General features: G+C 33.6%; 1 protein-coding gene across 2 annotated transcripts in view; it reads left to right on the plus strand.

The window, feature by feature from the left end:
• LOC121408212 (ras-related protein Rab-35-like) overlaps positions 1-17012 on the plus strand; it is a 34519-nt gene extending 17507 nt beyond the window's left edge. The window contains exons 2-6 of one of the 2 annotated variants that reach the window (XM_041599599.1): positions 5714-5764; positions 6545-6668; positions 9678-9802; positions 10819-10943; positions 15836-17012. In XM_041599599.1, coding sequence (XP_041455533.1) covers positions 5714-5764; positions 6545-6668; positions 9678-9802; positions 10819-10943; positions 15836-15970 — 560 coding nt within the window. In that variant the 3' untranslated portion in view covers positions 15971-17012. Of the gene's footprint in view, positions 1-5713; positions 5765-6544; positions 6669-9677; positions 9803-10818; positions 10944-13410; positions 15070-15835 lie in introns of those variants that run through there. The other variant, XM_041599598.1, reaches the window with a different exon arrangement.
• Positions 17013-21554: the final 4542 nt, after the last annotated feature.

Genomic DNA, 21554 nt, shown 5'->3' on the forward strand with positions numbered 1-21554 from the left:
AAGTTTTCCTTCATTTCACAAAACAGTTGTATGCACATCTCGGTTGGTATGCAAATGAGGAACTGATGACATGACTCACTATTTCTTTTGTATTTTATTATATGAAATATGTTTATTTTCTCGTCATTGTCATGTGAAATGAAGTCTCATTCCTCCCTGAACATGTGGAATTCCATTATTTTAACATTTTGTGCTTCAGGCATGGAGGTCCTAATCGTCAAATTCGTAAAAATTGAAATATTCTATCATTCAAACAAAAAACAAAAGAAATAGTGAGTGGTATCATCGACTCTCTCATTTGGATGTAACTGACTCGTTCATAAGCGAAACTTTGAAATGTCATAACTTTCTTATTTTACATCCGATTTTGATGAAATTTTCAGCATTGTGTTTGTCTGATTTTTCTCTATTGATTCAAATTAACATTCTGAGGTGGACTTGACCTTTAATGAGGCAAAGCGATCTTCAAAACTACATCGCAAGGTGGCTTTCTTTATATTAAACCAGTTTAGAAGATGGCTTCCAGGACTGCTCCAACAATGATTCTCATTACACGTTAAACTAGTTTCCAGTATAAAACTAATTTTAGGACGGTAGTGAGAACGGTGTCAGTAGTAACGTGTCAGTGTTTATGGTGTGGGTCATGATCAATTTAGTGTCATAGGGAAATCACCGGTGACAGAATATCCTCATTCTCCCTCCGATGGCCATAAATAACTCAATGCTGCGCTTCACATTATACCCTTCTCTCTGGAGGCTTGCTAACTGCTTGCCAGACATTAAAGGAAGTGTTTGAAGTTGGAGGAGTATTTACATGTACAGGATGTACATCTATTTAAATGTCAGATTCCTAGAAAAATCCACAGCTGACTGAGAGTTTAGGCCTACATTTTGTTACTTGCATGAAACTGTATGGTGATGATGATGATGATAATGATGATAATGTGAATGATAATAATAATGATAATTTGATAATATTACAGGTGATGATAATTCTATTTTCAAGAATAAAATCAACAAATTAAAAAAAACATGTCAGCCTACATGTAGATCTACATACTTGTAGCGTTTGACTGCTTCATACACTGCATTTTAGAAATAAAGTTTTATATGTGTGTATAAACACTTTTTTTTAGCTATTAATATTGTATATTATTCACCAAATACAAATTATAACATTATGTGACATTTGCATTTTTTGCCAGATATTTTTTAAGTCTGTGCCTTTTAATATTTTTACATCATGGTGCCATAATAACAGAGTTCCTAATTATTTCACTAGTCATAAAGGTATAGCAATTCATGACCCAATTTGTCATTCTCATATCCCCCCAAAAAAAAAGTCATGCTGGATGGGCACTAAATGGAGCAGTAAAGTGCACATTTGTATTAATCATGTGCACAGCTCACTATGAAACCTGCTTCATGTACTCTCTTAGATTTTTCTATTAAACTACATGTATACGGTAATTGTCCGAAGTGTTTGGTATTAGTTTTTACATGTACATATAAAAGTGCATGGCGGAAACAAAAAGTGGACTCCCTACATTTTAAAGGGGGGGGGGGGTGAACTGTGTGTGGTCATTCATTGAATGTGTTTTATACATAGTCTTAAATTATATACGTTTTCAGATATCTGCTAACACTACAGAGAATAAATGGACCTATAATTCTATTTGTATAGAGAAATTAAAATGTTTTGAGAGGAAAAATAATTGTTTTGCTACACTGTACTTTGTAACATAATTATTGCGGTATACATGTACATGTAAATGTATTGAGTGGCTAAAGGACAAGTCCACCCCAACAAAAAGTTGATTTGAATAAAAAGAGAAAAATCCAACAAGCAAAACACTGACAACTTCATCAAAATCGGATGTAAAATAAGAAAGTTATGCAATTTTGAAGTTACATGTACATGTATACGCACATCCTTGTCGGTATGCAAATGAGGAGACTGATGACGTCATCCACTCACTATTTCTTTTGTATTCTATTATAAATATTCTAATTTTCTCCTCATTGTCAAGTGAAACAACGCTTGATTCCTCCATGAACAGTTGGACCTACATGTAGCATTGCTTAAAACTATATGATTCAGTCGAGTTGGTTCCAATTGTCAAATCTGTAAAAAATGAAATATTGTATAATTCAAACAAAAAAACAAAAGAAATAGTGAATGATGGACATCATTGACCATCACATTTGCATGTCGCTGAGTTGTGCATATCTGATTAAGTGAAACTTACATTGTAAAAATGTCATAACTTTCTTATTTTACATGTACATCTGATTTTGATGAAATTTTCAGCGTTATGCTAGTTTGATTTTTCTCTATTTATTCAAATCAACATTTTTCTGGAGTGGACTCGACCTTTAATTATTATCACATGTTATCATTCAAGTGGGTCTATATCGCTAGACTACACTAGCATTATGGGTCAGGAAACTGGCCAGGTATGAATAGTTAATGACTCAAGATGGCGCTATTGCCTATTGGTTCATATCTGCTTTAAAGGTCAAGTCCACCTCAGAAAAATGTTGATTTGAATCAATAGAGAAAAATCAAACAAGCACAATGCTGAAAATTTCATCAAAATCGGATGTAAAATAAGAAAGTTATGACATTTCAAAGTTTGGCTTATTTTTAACAAAATAGTTATATGAACGAGCCAGTTACATCCAAATGAGAGAGTCGATGATATCACTCACTCACTATTTCTTTTGTTTTTATTGTTTGAATTATACAATATTTCAATTTTTACGAATTTGACGATTAGGACCTCCTTGCCTAGGCACAAAATGTTAAAATAATGGAATTCCACGTGTTCAGGGAGGAATGAGACTTCATTTCACATGACAATGACGAGAAAATAAAAATATTTCTTATTTCATATAATAAAATACAAAAGAAATATTGAGTGATGTCATCAGTTCCTCATTGCATACCGACCTAGATGTGCATACAACTGTTTTGAGAATTGAAGTGAAACTTTAAAATACCATAACTTTCTTATTTTACATCCGATTTTGATGAAATTTATAGAATGGCAACATTATTATTATAGGCATGAGTCTTTGGGCACATGTACATGTAGGACCTGTATGTACATGTAATAGTGACTTGGCAACTGCACAATATTCCAGTGTGTTGTACAATATAAATAAATGCAATGAAGTTCCTACATAAATATACAGTACATGCCACACAAGCTTATGTGCTGCATGAAGATTTACTGTTATTTTCATGTAGGCTGACTTGTATTTCCTTTAGCATGTATGTTAATTTCCCATTCATTCTACATGTATCACCCTGTATCTTTTCATATACATGTACTGTACATACATGTACATGTATAGGCCTATGTATTCCCATAAAGCCCCCCCCCATTTCCCTCTCCCGGTTTATTTCTTTGTTTTTCCTTCAATCTTTTAATGTCCCCTTTCTTGATTTTTATTTTTTCATTTATTTTTTATTCATTTTTATTTTCAATTCAAATTTATTTATTTATTTATTCATTTATTTATTTATTTATTTTTATTTTTTATTTATTTATTTATTTTTTTATTTATTTATTTATTTAATTTATCTAAATAGATAAATAATGATTAAATAAATAAATAAATGAATGAATGAATGAATAAATAAATGAATAAATCAAATGTCTCATTGCCATATCGACATATTTTGCATGCAAGCCTATAGACAGATCTATTTTGCATAAGCAAAATTGTGAAATATCAATTATTTATTTATTTGGGCATTTTCAAGACTATGTTGTTTAATTTTCTCTTGTTAGATGAGATGTCCATCTAATGTGATTTGGGTGTTTCCAAGTCCAACATGACACACCCCATACATGTACATGTACATGTATCTGAGTATTATTAAAGTTACATGTACAACTGCTAATTCCTGTATGCCCATTTTGCTGCATTTGTAATTGATTTCAGCGAAAGTGCCACTAGTTGATATTTGGCAGTTTATCAAGGCTACTTTGCTATTAACAGCCAAGTACTTCTTAAATGTCATAGTTATAGCCAATCTGTTCAAAATTTGAGAAAATAATGAAATTAACTTGCTGCACCTCTAAAGTTTGTGGAGGAGGTTCAAATCCATTGAAAACATGTTCAACTTTCAAGTTTCACTGTACATGTACTTGGCTCTGCATTATTAGAATTAAACAGAAAATTATGATGCTGGAATCCTGGAACCCAAAAGTGTGTGCCTGATGTTACTGTTCATTCAATCAATAAATGTATTCTTGTGACCCTTCAACTAGGGGGTTCCCCTGCCTTAATGCTACATGTAACTATTAATTTCATGATTATTATTATATTTAGAATTAGGAGGTACATGTAGATGTCCTAAATTTATTCATGAACACAAATTAGACATACATGTATATACTGTGGAAATTCTCACTCTTTAATTACAGTACATCCATGTAGGTCTACATGTAGAAGCCTACATGTACATTGTACATGCTCAGTAGTGTAGCATATTGAGAGAGATAGATCTACCATGGAACTATCTGTTAATAGCTCTATGGATCTACACATGTGTGTAGCTACGGTGCAAAAGATTTATTGCCCTGTCCACCATAGATTACAGCTGCACTATACTTTTGTTTCGTATTGTTGGGATAAGTCGGGTATCAAAGAAGTCTTAAAGGACGAGTCCACCCCAACCAAAACATTATTTTAATAAAAAGAGAAAAATCCAACGATCATAACACTGAAAATTGCATCAAAATCGGATGTAAGAAAGTTATGACATTTTAAATTTTTTGCTTAATTTTACAGAATATTTGTTTATATGCACATCCCGGTCAGTATGCAAGTGACATCACTCACTCACTTTTTCTTCTGTATTTTGTTATAAGAAATATAAAATATTCTAATTTTCTCCTCTTTGTCCTGTGAAACAAAGTTTTATTTCTCACTGAACATGTGGAATTACCATTGTTTAACATTATATGGTTCAGTCAAGTTGGTCTTTATTGTCAAATCTTTAAAAATTGAAATATTGTATAATTCAAACAATAGAATTAAAAATCAAAAGAAATAGTGAGTGAGGGACATCATCATTGCATGTGATAAATTGTGAATATGCCCTATAACTACATGTATGTATTTTGTGAAAAATAAGCGAAAATTCAAGATGTCATAACTTTCTTATTTTACGTCCAATTTTGATGAAATTTTCAGCATTATGCTTGTCTGATTTTGTCTTTTGATTCAAATCAACATTTTAATGAGGTGGACTTGACCTTTAACAGGCACTACATGTACATGTAAAGTCAGCAGCTGAGCTGAGTATTAGTGAACCCAATCCTGTGTAGTTGATTCAGCCACAGATCATTGTACTTTATATATATATCATGGTTTAAATTTGTTGGAAAAGTATTTATACTGAACTGTGGAGTAAAGCAAATTTAGGGTTGCTTTGTCAGATGACATTATCATTGATGATACTATTGGTCAATTAATCTAAAGAGCTGTGCCTTTATTATGTAGCCCCTAATTTGACATGACATGTTTCTTTTTTCTAACTCGTTCCCACAACTTTCTCTGGCTTGATCCCCTGACTTATAAATTATTACATCTATTAAATAACTTGTTCTCTTGAAATATACTCTTTCCCTCATGAATTATTGTATTACTCCACTTTAATAAAACTGCATTTTTTATCTGTGTTTTCTGATCGCAGGTGTAGGAAAGAGTAGTCTTCTTTTGAGATTTGCAGACAATACATTTTCAGGTAAGTTGGATACCGGGTATATCACTTGTACACATGCAAAAGTGTAACCATGGTTTTCTTTGGCAGGAGGGGGGGGGGGTGGGTGGTCAGTATGGGACATTCCTAAATATATTTAATTTGATAAAGGTAAAAAATAAACCTCCACCTCTTAGGAAGATCAAATAAATTATCAAAGAAGAAAAATGTGCAAAAGATGTAGTTTGTATGTTCAGGTATCAATATAATCCTGTTCTATACTTCTTTTGGAGTGCCTTTTAAAAACAGATTATAAAATGTGATTATGATTGCATTTTTGTTGATATTTACCTCCTTTCCTCTCATATGTGTAAAGATTTGTCAGAAAAAGTTTTCTTTTCTCATAGGCTACACACATTCTATCTAAACATGTATCTTCCTGGGTTTTTTTTCTCCCCTTCCCTATTCTTGCCCAAATTTGGCAGAATGATTTTTTTTATCTGGCTTTATGTTTGTCTCTTATTCTTATTTATTAAATCTCTCTCTTGGAAATTGCATGTACACAGTGTCTTTTCTATTTTTTTTAAATAATAAATTTCCAAATTCGTAAAAAAATTAGGCTATTATACTTTTTAGAGGTATGGTTACTGGTGTGATGTGTTCTAGTAGCAATAAACTGATAGTTTGCATAAGTGTGTACCACTATCGAGTTTGCTTTTTTATGCATATCCAGTTTCCTTTCGTAGTTTCGATTATCCCCTCAACAGTCATTTCATTGATTCATTCATACAATCTATGTAATTTTTCCTCCTTTTGTTTTTCCAGGTTCCTATATTACAACAATTGGTGTAGATTTCAAAATCAGGACGATCGATGTCAAAGGTGAAAAGGTCAAGTTACAGATCTGGGACACGGCGGGACAAGAGCGATTCAGAACCATCACATCAACGTAAGGGTTTCCCCCACAGTTGTGGCAATTGTAGGCTGGGACCAGTATTCAGTTCAATACTTAAAGGTCAAGTCCACCCAAGAAAAAGTGTTGATTTGAATAAATAGAGAAAAATCAAACTAGCATAACACTGAAAATTTCATCAAACTTGGATGTAAAATAAAGTTATGGCGTTTTAAAATCTCGCTTATTTTTCGCAAAACAGTGATATACACAACTCAGTGACATGCAAATGAGACAGTCGATGATGTTCCTCACTCACTATTTCTTTTGTTTTTTATTGTTTGAATTATACAATATTTCATTTTTTTTACAGATTTGACAATAAGGACCAACTTGACTGAACTGTATAGTATTAAACAATACTAATTCCACATGTTCGGGAGGAATTAATTGTTGTTTCACTTGACAATGAGGAGAAAATTAGAATATTTCATATAATAAAATACAAAGGAGATAGTGAGTGGATGATGTCATCAGTCTCCTCATTTGCATACCAGCCAGGATATGCGTATAACAATTTTGTGAAACTAGGAGAAACTATAAAATGTCACAACTTTCTCATTTTACATCTGATTTTGATGAAATTTTCAGTTTAATGCTTGTTGGATTTTTCTTTTTTCATTCAAATCAACTTTTTGTTGGGGTGGACTTGTCATTTAAGTATTTTACTTGAGCAGTATCCTGCTTTTAAAAGTTAAATTCCATTTGCTATTCAATTGCCCTTTTTGGCCAAGTATTCTAAATCTGTCAGCCCCATACCAGGCTTAAAGTTTGGCTAGCATGCAGTTTACAAAAGTACATACTCTGTACACATTGTCACCCATGCTGCTTAGTCTGCTGTGCAAACCCTTCACTCGAGAATAAGGTTCTGAATGTGCACCCTACTCATGCCTTGTGTACTGAAGGCCCTCTCGCTCAGGATTGAAACAGCAAGTATTGTATGTGCTAGTCTTTGCATGGAGACACTCTTGCTGATCAAAATTTCAATCAGGGTCTGTGCGTGCAGACTATGTGCTGCTCACAGGCGGATACATACACGTATGTACATTTTGTATAATTAGCTGTGATAGTTTGATGTTACAATGCTTTGTATGTCTTGATAGAGTAAAAATACTCTATCTGAGTACATGTACAAGTATTTACGGATGCTCTAATATCCAAGTAAAATGCTACTGTAAGTAAAATAAAAATCAGTAAACTGACTTGAATACCGGCCTGGGTTTTCTCTGGGTCATGTTTCACATAAATTGATATCAATGTCAAATCTCAAGATAATCTTATAACTAGCCATTGAAATCAGGGTAATTGCCCGGGGGGGGGGGGGGGCAGTCAAATGTATTGTTGTACACATGCTTGACTAAATTATTTCCAAGCACCCCTAAACAAGTTTTTTTCTCTGTGTGCAAAAACCCCTAAACAAGTTTTTCGCAGACTTCATTTTTACACAATTTGGCCCCTAAACAAATTGTCGCCAGAATATGACCTCGGGGGAAAAAACAAACCCTAAACACGTTTGGCTAGTCTTATAAAAAACACTTTGGAAAATAAAATACCCTAAATACGTTTGACCCTGCAATTGACCATTGACCAGTCTTTCAAAATCACCCTTTTTCTTGAAAATAAGTGTTTTTGATACCATTAATGAGTGCACGCTCACAACTCGCGTCCAAAAGTGAAAAAAGCACCCCTTTAAACACATTTTTGTGGTCATGCATGTGTACAGCAATATATTTGACTCCCCCCGCTGTAATTGATTGGATGAGAGCAAGTTGTGTACTCATATCAACTTTTATGTAACAAGAGGTTCTTATGTCATTTGTATACGGTTTATGCTTGAGTTATAAAGGATATCTTCTGACATGATCAGTGAAAAGTGGTTCTTTAGGTCAAGTGAATTGCTAGCATGAGTCAACATATCAATATTCAATGAAATACACTCTGCTATTAAAACATCATGTCATTTGGGACACTCAACTGCATGCATACATTGTACGTGTAAATTCATGTACTGATGGCATTGAAACTGTATTATGGGGAAGACATTGCAAAGAGGAGCTGCCTCCTCCACTTCTATAAAGGAAATAAAAGTTAAAAAGAAAATTGTGATGATGCTTATGATAATGAGAAGTAAGACTTCATAAAGTTATTAATTCTGGTGCAGGTTTGGTTCAGCTGTGGCATATGGCTGTACCTGTTTATTTGAATAGTGGGAGAGTAAGGGCAAGATATATGAGAGCGACGGCATGGGGGAAAAGTCGGGAATTATTTAGATAACTCCCATGGAAAGATGTGGAGAATGTTGAAAGTCAACATTTCAATCTCATATTCTCTCTTCTCCATCTCAAAATACATGTACTCTGTAGAGGGTTGTGTTTGGATTGGGTACACTATGATGCTGAACCTAAAAGTGCACTCACATTTCTGGTTATTTTTTCTTTAAATTCATTATCATTATCAAGATGGATGAATGACAAAATTACTTTATTTGTTCTACCAGAATCTTCTGTACATTACATTCAAGGATACAACTTAAGACTAAAATCGTAATTCCTATTTTTTCCAATAAATAAACACCTTATTTCTGTTATTGTGTGTACAATAGGCCCATTCTTGATAGTTTACCCCACCTATTGTCATTGATTGTGGCATCTGTGAACATTTCATTTGGTCTTGGTGTAAAAAATAAATTTTATAGTAATCACTGTTTTTTTTTTGCCTCAGATACATATTAACTTGAAACTCATCCTTAACCATTGAACCAATCACAATGGCCGTGTGCTTGTCAAAATACTGTTAAGTCTAAATAGAGCAATGCAATGCGTACATGTATCGATTGCCTGAAAATACAATATATGGAGAATATCCAATTTATTGTATTAATTAGCATGTATCTGAGTTTGAATGGTTTATTTTAATGATATATTTTCATAGATTTTGTATCTTGTTTGAAATGAACGAACTGGCATTATATAATGATGTTTATATTGATGATGTGACTGTTTGCAGGTATTACAGAGGGACACATGGAGTGATAGTAGTCTATGATGTATGTAGTGCAGAATCATTTGTCAACGTGAAGAGATGGCTCTATGAAATAGATCAGAATTGTGAAGACGTCAGTAGGATATTAGGTAAGTATGACACTTTACTTACAGAGGGGGTGTCACACCTTGGCCGCGTCGAGTTACGATTGATCCGATCAACCACAACTATGGAAAGCCAGCAATGCCAACATCTAAAAGACACGTTTGTTCAAAATATTATCTATATGCTGTATATTCTTACATTCATTGTTTTTTTAAGTCCTTCATGTGTGCATTGTTTTCAAAGGACATTGTGTAAAATTCCAGAAGAAAAAAACATGGCATTGATGGATTTCCATACATTTGAGGCTGGTGAGTTTAATCTTAACTCTTTGTATAATAAAGACAGGGCCCTGCATGATTTAGCCAGCGTATGCAAGAACGCCCGTAGCAAAACATTTTGTGCACTTCATGGGTGCAGAAACGCCCTCGTGCAATGCCTTTATGCATGCTGCTAAGGGCATTTTTATGCACATGTGATACACAAAAGTGTTGTGTTAAGGGCGTCCGTGTACCGACACGACAAATTAATCCAGGTATGACTGCCCCTTTGAAGATAAGCGATATTAAGATTACCACTGGTGAAGTTAGGACAAATTATCTCTCTTGATAGCAATGAATCATTCTAAAGAGAGGTTGAACTTCAATCATATTTTGTTCTTCCTTTCTGTTTGACAGTTGCGTACATGTATTAAACATTTCTTTTTTGTGTGTTTCTATTGAAACTATTGTAATAGGACAGACTTCCCATTCCATAGGTCCCTGGGAATGAATGGTCCAACTATAAAAAAGCACTTGATAACCATTCATTGTATTAAGTTCCGAATCACTGCTGTTATGCTTACTTTTGACACGAGTACCATCTATCCAAGCCAAACTAAAAAGTATCAAGGACAGGATTTGAATTAAAAATGGATTATTTAGCTGGCGATAATAATAGTAATAACACAACCACAATGATAATAAATATAACTAATGATAATCATCCTTGTTGTATTGGGCTTGACGTATGCAGTGTACATAGTACTCAGTTATTCTTTGCATCATTTGTCTGTCTTCCTCAGTTGGCAATAAGAACGATGCACCAGACAGGAAAGTGGTTGAGACAGAAGACGCCCAGAAGTTTGCAGAACAGATGAATATTCAACTCTATGAAACTAGTGCAAAGGAAAACATTAATGTAGAAGAGGTATGCTATATCAGAAAAAGCTTCAAACACATGTCTATACACTAATAAGCTGTATAATAGTCTCCATTTGTATATAATCATTCATGTAAAACCCTGCATGCAAATATTGTATATTCATATAGACGTAATTTATACATGTAACGGTAGTTGCCTTGTTTGATTTGTTAGGTATAAAGTAATTGTTAATAAAAAATTACAGCATCAGTTTTTTTTTAGTTTTTTTTTTGCGAAACCCAGTGAGAGGGAGGGAGCAGGGTGAGTGAAGTTTATGGAAATAGGATAATTCTCAAATTTAAAATATATGTATTTTTTAAAGTATGGTATTTCAGTCCATTAGTTTTTTTTAAGCTAGGGATTAGGAGAGAATTAAGTTTTTAGTTATTTTACTGTAGTATATGGACTTTATTTTTAAATTTTAGTTCGCTATTTTGCTTTTCACACTGCATTTCCTTAACTCCATACTATCCTTAACCGGGACTATCCTTAACCCCATACTATCTTGATTTTGGTTTCACACTGTCTTTCTCAACCCCATACTATTTGCTTGGCTGAGGTTAACGCCTTAACCCCGGACTATCGTACAGCTCATGAATATTGATGATTTTTGCCACACAGAGCGTGATTAATGTGCAATTTCGACTTCTGTGATTGGCTAATGCTTAGCCCCACTTTTCCTTAGCCCGGTTTCATTTCACACTGTATCTCTAAGCTCCGCAATAAAGCCTGCTAACCCTGCTTTTTGCAGGGCCAGATAGTACTGTACTATTTACCGTGCTAGCCCACTTTGCTAAAACATAGTGTGAAACTAAAGCTTAACCCTGGGAAATTAATGAGGCTGAGACCCCCCTTTTTTACATAGGGTTAAGGAAAATATGTGCAGTGTGAAAAGCATATATTTTTAAAGATACCTTCTAAGGATGAAGAAAAATATCTACATCATTCAAAACAACTTAAGTAGGTTACATTTAGGTGGGAGCGAGTAGAAAGTATTGTATGAAGCATTTTTTGGACTGGATGAACATTATTGTTGTGACTGTCAAAAAAGGTTAGTAGTTTAAAGTGGAGAAAGGCACAATACCATCATCTTTCAAGAAATCTGGGCAAAATAAGAGGTAATATATTCATTTTATCTTGAAGATATCATATTTGGTTGAAATTGGTAGGTTCTATTTCTTAGCCAAAATTAGCCAAACATTCTTTGAAGCATCAAAGGAATCTGATGTCTTAGATTTATATTGTCAATATTATGTTCATAAAAGATTTCACAATGATCAAGGGTCTAAATTCATTTTTAAATGATATTTTTCAAGGAATTAAAGAAATAGCTTTTCTTAATAACATGTCAAACTGCAATCTGATGTGATAATAAAGTTTAGTTTTAGTTTCAGTTGTAGTAGATAGCTCTCTTCTGTTGATATTTATCCTGAGTCAATCAGGCTGCATTCATACAAATTTATAAGCTGCAAAATGCAAACATGATAAAAAAAAAAATCACCATTCCTACTGGGCAGTGTTCATATGCGCTTTGTGCATCGCCCTGTTATTAAAAGAATATTTTATTTAAAAAAAAGCAATGAGGGCTCTTGCAAGTGATGATCATCGCTCAATGCATGCTTCCCTAATCTTTTTAGCATAGTGCATAGTTTTGATATTCTGAACCATGTACTGTAGATCACTTTTGGTGTTTTCATTTCATGGCAGTGCATAATGATTACAATCTGTATTGAGTTTTTCATTCCATCAATTCTGGTAAGCTTAATATTGAGCTTCAAATACATTTTTAGTCATTTTAAATGAAAAAAATTGTATGAATGCTGTATTAAAGTCATTGTCTTTCCAAACCCTGAGCCTGGGCAGAATGATAATTATTTAAAAAGCTTGCTCATAGGGAATATTAACTGGGAGTATTCTTTGATGCTCTAACAAATCAATCAGGACACTTTTGCGTGTTTGCTCTTTCTAAGTTTTCATATATGTATTAGGATAATTCTTTATTAATGTTTAAAAATTATTGTATGTCTTTGGTCTGATTCAGATTATGAATAAACCGTAATGTTATTAATAGTACATTAGAAGTAGAATCTAAGCTGTATTATGCATGATAAGATTCACATAATTCTTTAAGTAGTTATAGCATGTACTTGTAATTAATATCATGTTTTGCATGTGTAAATGTAACATATATATTTCAAAATTATGATAGCCATTATTTTAAATTATAATTTTGATTTTATAACAATTGAGTTCGTTATGATTCAAACTTTTTTTTTCTGTTTTATTGCATCATTTATCTAACTCCTGGTTACATTCGTCATCAATAATAGCATTAATTTCAGAGAAATTATATATCTCGTAACAATAGTCGGGGAATCGAGTAATGTGCTTAACTTACTTTCATTTGATCTTAAACAGACTTACTGAATCCATTGCTTCCCTTCCTGTTGTTTTCTTTTCTCTGCCTCTCTAGATGTTTAATGGAATCACTGCATTAGTCTTAAAGCAAAAACTTGAAAATCAAGCAAAGCTGAATGCTCCAAATGACAACGGCAAGGTTGATCTAGTTAAGAGGGGGAAGGGCAAGAAAGGAAAATGCTGTGGTAAATGAAAGCAGCTTGGACCTCCTAGATATATACCGCCCCCATCATACTCTTTACGTTTTTGCCAGTCTGTGTCGAAACTTTACCTACGAACAAGAAATCTTTGATTGAGGTGTCCACCCACCCGCTCTGCGTTGCATCAGTGAAAGCCCCGTCGGATGAAGCCATGATCACATGAGCCTTAAAGAGCTATGATAGAGATCGGCGTCTGTGCGATTGTGTAGGTTGCAAGGTGCTTTTAGGATTAAACACAGTGTGCGTGTATGTTCGTGTTCAGCCCATCCAAGGAATGGAGTCAATAGAGGATGTCCTCGAGAGCTGAAGACAACAGTTCAACCTGAGATCAATGACTGCAGGTGAACCCTTTCCTCTACATGCTTGATACTTTGAAGTATGCTCACCCTAGCATGATATGCAATTTGTTTTCTTCAAGGAATGTGCCAGGCTGCAAGCAAGATCTTAATCCTGAACACGTCAACGAGGCCTTCAAAGTCTATTCCCCTCAAAGTTTATCTAGTGGAGTCCGAATATATTATCTTTCATAGGTCTGAAGGATTGCTTATCAGTGTAAATGTACACTATTGGGATGTGCTGGGAATGGTTGAGAGTGAAATGTAGTGGATTCTTTACATGCAATCTCTGTATATCAGCAGGGTAGACTTTATTTCATTTGACTAATGTGATTCATTCTCTTAGATATCATTTGCATAAATATTTACATGCCATATGAAAAGACCAATAACATTCAGTTTATGTAACAGCATTTTCTTTTCTTTTTATTTGCAAATTTTACATAATTCACTTCAGTATGTATTTTCAACATCATTTACATGTATGTAACTTTTCTCTCAAGACTAAAACAATAACTCATGGCAAAATATTGATGCTTCTTTGGTTCGTTTAATTGTAGCAAGAAACTTGCTTTGCTTTCATTTTTCCAAAGTTCATGTATATACATTTTAAATAAAATGCCATTGTTGAATGTATTGAAATCATCCTGAAGGATATTTGGTAACATGTTGTAATATCTTCAGTGCGCCACATGTTCTGGAAGTATTCTTAATATTCAAAATAAATTTTATAAGAATTACACTGGTGGAAACGGGTCAAATCAGAAAGCAGAATGGCAAAAATGTGAGAGATATCAGACAGCAATTTAAAAAACCTGGCAATTAAAAAAAATGTACCAGGAATCATTTTTGTACAGGCATTGTACTTTAAAAGCAAGTTCAGGTACATCTTTTGCTGTGGCCATTGGCAACTTTCCCCATTTGTTGCAGTGAAAACACAAAAGACTTTATACTAAAATAAGAGTCCTCAAACTTTTGCCACTTCAGAGGGTGTACTCCTTTTCAGGAACATGCTGAATGCCAAGAGTTATCGGAATAAAGTCATATTTGATTGGCCAGACATGTTGTGTTCTTCAAATATTGATAGCTTTCTTATTATTGGTCCGGTTCCTTTCAAATTTTTGCCAGTCTCTAAAATGTATGCGGTTCCATGAATGATTACCTCTAATTGCAGTGTTATCCAGACAAAATTCCTCCTGTAAACAATGTGAACTCATTTTCAATGAAATTGCAGAAAGACTTTATTTTACAGAATAACCAAAAGTCATTGTAAAGTTAACATGAATGTGCATGTAAGAGTCCAATATTTTTTTTTCTTATTTTTGAAGAAATACTGTTTTTTTTTCAAATCCTGTATGATGGAAACAAATTAAGAGACCTTTAATATTAATAGTGATTTTTATAAACCACTGATAATCTCAAATGAATGATCGATTCTTATATTAAATTATTATGAACTTGTACAATGATCATTATAGAACTATTTTCATGGTGTGGGACATTAGATTATATGAAAAATCTTAGACAAATGGCACTTTTTGTGATTGAGAAATTGCTCTTTGAGTTAATAGCTAAAAACAATTTAATGAAATGGATATCTCAGTGTACAAATGATAAAATTCTACTTTTATCTAGCATTCTCATTATGGCAGATGAGAAATAGGGTAAGGCATCAATTTACAGTGTTCCACTCTCCACCCAGGTGTTGAATAGTTTCCTGGTACAGTGTAATCACCAATGTTGTATCAATTTGACCGTCTTGACTGTTCTTTGCTGGTATACTCCTAAGGAAGGGGAGATTGTGTCACGCATAACACTCTATGGTAAAAACCAGAATCCGGCTGCAATGACAAAGCGCTTATAGTGCTGTAGAAAAGCAGATCACTTTCATTATTTTATTGTATGATATGAATAGCATTATTTCTATGCATGTATTTCTGTTCAGATGTTCAGCGCTGTCACAACATTGGTGTTACTGGATAAGAAAGAGAAGAACCTTGCTCGCCAGAACTCTCAGCACGAGGGCAACGTCTTGAAGATCAAAGAGGGGGGCAGGTCGCGGAAAGGGGGCTGTTGTTAGTGCTTTTTTTGTGTTTTGAATCTTCACATCTTCCAAGAATCGGGCTCAGCAGGGCTCCGTATGGTTTTCAGATTTTTTGTTTTTACAAGTTGACTTTTGAGACCTGGGCTAGGATACAGTATCAAAGGTTTCTTTTTAAAGAATATATCTATGTATAAGTGTCTGTTTTTTTATATAGAGAATCGTATTTTGGCAATTGGCTAGAGAGAAATATATCATGAAACAATTCTTCTTTATATTGAAAATACAAAGTGAGTCTACCAGTAATGAAAGTAGGTTAACGAATAGTCGAATGAATTGTAAATTTGCATTTTATTGTAGACCGTGATGAAGAAATATAAAATGATTTTGCTATTATTTTCAAATGTATATTTATTGCAATTCCACAAATATGTAGGTTGCATGTATACCTTGGCACTAATTGAATGAATATCAAGATGAAGAAGAAATTAGTGAAAGGATGGGTCTTGTTATTAAACCAAGAACCATAAGATTTTCTGTCCGAGAATCACTTGGGAATCACATGAATAAAGAATGAGAGTATTCCAATGAGGTGTCAATTTTGTCTTTGAATGAAAAAATATGATATGAAATGAAAGCAAAAAAATTATTTGACATCTGGCCTTGTTAGAATGTTACAGCACATGGATTATGCGGTCGGCTGTGCGTTTCAGCATGCACAACTTTAGCCCGCAAATAGAAGAAAAATTATTTCTTGGTATATTTCTGTTTTCTTAACTCATTCATTGCCAAACTACTATTAGATTTCTTAATTGGAAACACACAGTGGGAACTTTCTCTCTTGTATTGTGAACTTCTGTATATGCACACTATATTAGAAAAAAATATACATTTCTATTCCAACAGGATTGCATCATCGCATTTGTGGGATCAGTAAAGGATTGCTTGAAAAGGACTTTTACGATTGATTATGCAACTTTTTTGCAACAATTGAACTCAGTTGTGATAATTTGTCGGATCAGTAAATGATTGCTTGAAAAAGACTTTTACGATTGATTATGCAACTTTTTTGCAACTGTTGAACTGTTGCAAAAAACTAAAAGTCTTTTTTCAAGCAATCCTTTACTGATCCGACGAATGTGCTGATCACAACTGAGTTGTGATCGTGTCCACAATATATTGCAACCAAGTGGATGCCAAATATTGAATGACCAAAGCGATGACATCATTTGCCGTGGTGTCATAGCGGCCTGGTTCTAAACAAATGAACCTGCTGAATGATAGCATGTGTTTCTCATAGGAGAAAATGGCTGCTATCGTAATTGCCTGCCTCCTATTTTTTCAGACAAGCCGAAGTCATTTGTAAATACAAATGCGTACAGCTGCGACTCTGTTTAGAACCAGCCCGCCATGACACCATGGCAACTGACATCACACTCCGGTACTCTATTACAAAATCCCTAGTAGATCCACAAGTAGTGAATTTCAGAAATGCCTTTGATCATGGTGCACAAATGCAATGCATGGTAGTGTCGTGCTGGTAACCAGGGGGCGGATCTGGCCATTGCAGACTCAGGACTGTGGATTGGCCCACCATTGTCTTCAGACGATGTGGCCAGTGAAATGGTAGCGTATCATACCCGGCTTGATACGCCAATGCCTTGAATATTTCTACTCTGAAAAGTTTTTATCGCATGTAGTGTGAAATATATTCATGCTCAAAATAGTGTATAGACTAACGAGTTGGTATAATGGTACATTTTGTCTTAATAATTGCTGTGTGATAGGACTTGCACATCAACCTGTTGAAAATAATGCTGCATTAATATCCATAAAGATATGTTAATTAGTCTTTGTTTATAATTACATAGATATTTGGAGTATTTGAGAAGTAAAGATAAGATGTATCTTAAAGTTTAATCATTTATTCAGAAAGCCCCTTTATCATGGACCAACTTTTTGTGCATTCCTTTCAATTTGATAACTATTTCATAATCTCACCCAAGTGATATTTCTTTAAAAATCAGTACCCCCAAAAAATGAATTAAAAAGGAGAAAAATGTGCTTTATTTGAACATGTTACGATTCATAATAAACCTGTGTGTGACTTCATTCAAATTAAAGTTTTAAGTATATAAAGGGCGTACTGGGTTTATATGCATTTGCCTTTGGTAAAGCTGACCATCAGATCATTGTTTTAAAATTTCACCCTTAGTTATGGATTCATTTCCAGATTCAATGGGTCTTTGCACTTTCTATCAATCTGGGGATGTTTTTTCAATGCCAAGTCCATTCCAACAGCAAGTTGATTTTAATCAACAAATGCAAATCAAACAAGCATAAAATTGAAAATTTTATCAAAATTAGTTTTAGAATGAGGAAATAACTTTAAATACAGTTATATGCACAACACAGATAAACTGCTAATGGGAGAGTAAATTAAAACATGCACAAACTATTTTTTGTATTACCACGTTATATTTCAGATTTTGTAGATAAATTGGAACACATGTTTTTGTAATAGTTTCACCATGTTTCCATTATGGGAGAAAGGAAATTGAATTCTTTCATGTAATAAATAAAAAAAGAAGTGTATGACTGTGACATTAATCTTCTCTACTCGCATATTAATTTTTGTAGAGTTGTATGACTTTATATTTGACCAAGTGGAATTTAGCAGGGGAAGTGGGTCGCTCATTTTTTTTTTTTTGCATCTGTTAAAGATAAATTCTTCAATTAACAATGTCATGTATGTTAGGGTTCAGGAAATTATTTCTTGCTATGATCCAAATGAAATTGTTTGATACACCATCATTGGTAACCCTTTTGTTGTTCAAATTTCCCATACTACTATATTCCGGCCATTGATTAAATAGTTATACTTGACTTTCAGACAACCTTCATACAACACGTCTCTTCTTTCATAATGTTGAATGTCTTTTGACTGGATTTACGTTTATTTTTGCTTTAAAAAATCAAATTTCAGTTAATCACAAATATTAAAAAATGTCAGTTTTGTAGAGAGTATTTCTAAACTGTCACATCTAGTGTTCAGCCATCTTTATGTGTGGGTGTGTGTGAGGGCGTGTTTGTGTGTGTGTGTGTGTGTGTGCAGGGGGGGGGGGGGTGGGAGATAGGTTGGCAGTATCACAGGGTTATTCGTTCATCCAATTACATAATCATCTTATTTCATCCCTGCAATTATTTTGTGTCCGTTTCAACCTTCCCACTGTGTGTTGACAGTTCACTGTGTTTATTGTATATGTATAATAATAAATGTGTATCATAATATGTATGTATTATTGAGAAATATAATGTATTAACCTAAAGTTTGATAAATGTATCAATGAAAATATTATTGCTCGTAATAATTGATCATGTTATTAAGGGAAAGGAAGAGGCAAGTCGACTGACATTTTGGAAGTATTTTGCAACTAACTTTTGAATATTTGTACAGTGCACAATAGAATGTCATTTGATACTCAATGTTTATATATATAAATTTGAATGTATAGAAGGTCAGTCCGTGGTGATCTCTTTTTTCATTATTATTTTATACTTATTGATAGTTAGAATCTATAGTATATTCTTGTATGTGGAAGATGGTACACAGATGGGTTGGGGGGGGGGGGGAACAAGATACTATTTGGAATATATGATTGTACATGCATGTGCAAATAGGTCAATATTTATTTATTTTCTCCTTCCCTCGTTTGCAATGTAAGTGAAGCAAAATGTAGCCTCTTGTCCAGCTATCAGGAAAAATGCAATCTACCTTTGAAACTTATTTCGCACTTAATGAAAGGCAAAAGTTTTGATTTTTTTTAAATTTTGATTATGTGACATCACAAATGAGCAGCCCCTCTGTGTGTCATGTGGCATAAACTATAAAGATAGAAAGAATTTTCTGAAAATTTTGAAAGTGATTGTAGAATTGCAGTGGATATATCATCAAACACATCATTTCATATCCCTTTCTATAAGAACAATATTTCATTCATCATATTATATTAAAACTGGAATCTATGGAATTTATATTACATATGATGGAGCTACTTGCTTATGACAAATTCAAAATTTGGACAATTTGTAATTTCTCATTCTTAGGATTCCATTAAATTTGACCAACATCTTCCTCTTTTTTTGTTTTGTTTTTTGCTTTCATTAAATCCAACTTGTCAGGGTGATCTTCCCCTTGAATATTCATCAACTTTTGCCAGTGCCACACCCTTCCCCACCTCCGTGCTGTTTCTTCTTGTGAATTTTCATCAACTATTCAGGTTCACAAAAAGAAGTCTGTCTGACATAACATAAATATATGGGCATGTGCTTTGGGAAGTACATATAAATACGTGTGAAGTTTTTGTATTTATTGAAGCAATGGGTACATAATTTCCAAAATGATTGTTTACTTTTGACCGAGAATTGTAATTGTAATGTATACTTTCATGTTTTTGATATGTATAGAAAAAGTTTAAAACAGGAAGGGGTGTACATTATATTGGGAAGGGGAGACCTATTTTTATGCTGTACAAAAAATGGTACTTTTTGTGTCTATCAAAACGTAATTCTTTGTCTTTGTTAATGAAGTCCTTATGATTATACTGTATTTTGGGAAAGTTGACTAAACTTTTATTACATTCTTGTGAGGTAGAATTTAGTTTCAGTTTACATTCTCTTTCTCTGCAATCCATTCAATTATTTTCTGTTTGTGATTGGAGGATTGTCTCTCAGATTGTAGATCAAATGTGCTTGCCTCATACAAATAAAATATTCAATGCATACTTCTGAATGAAAACGACTATCGTATGATTGCCTCGTTGTTTTTTGTGCACACCGTTTATATTTGTGAGAGAGGGAAGGTGGGCGGGGCAAATAATCATACTGTAGTTCACAGCTGCAACCACAAGCTTTCTTGACTCAATGATGCTCTATTTGCAAGTTTTCCTGATTTAAAAAATTTCCCATAAAAAAATTAATTTTACATGTCATGAAAACCAGACCATCATTTCAGGGTTCCCAGGGAAATCAGGGAAAATTATTTTATTTTTTTCCAGTCAGGGAAAAACCAAGGAATTTGATTTAAAAATACCTAAATTCAGGGAAAATGCCTCAAATGAGGGGAAAAGTTAGGAATTTTGATCAGCCCAAAGGTCGAATGCATGGTAGTCAGACTCTGTTATATTTTGTTGTATATCAAAACAGCATCCATTGAAAGACTGATTCTGATGGTACTAATTAGTTTTACATTATTTTATACTGAAAATACATGTAATTCACTGCAAGAACTTAGAAAACATGCAAAACTAGGAAACTTCATCAGGAAAAAATCAGGGAATTTTGTTTTCCTTAAAAGCTGGGAACACTTGATTATTTTGGGGGAGAAAAAAAGATATCTAAAAAACATATTTTGTGTGTTTCCTTTTTTAACCAGAAATCACATATTCTTACGTACACCGATACTAAATGGCCTCCTGGAACACTTACATGTACACCCTAAATGAGGTAATAGAAAAGGAGTGTTGAATGGTTTAAAGGGGAAGTTCACCCCGACAAGTTAATTGTAAAAATAGCAGAAAAATGATAAAAATATTGGCAAAGGTTTGAGAAAAATCCATTAAAT

Source organism: Lytechinus variegatus, chromosome 2 (genome assembly GCF_018143015.1).
Source record: "Lytechinus variegatus isolate NC3 chromosome 2, Lvar_3.0, whole genome shotgun sequence".
In the NCBI taxonomy this organism is placed as follows: Eukaryota; Metazoa; Echinodermata; class Echinoidea; order Temnopleuroida; family Toxopneustidae; genus Lytechinus; species Lytechinus variegatus.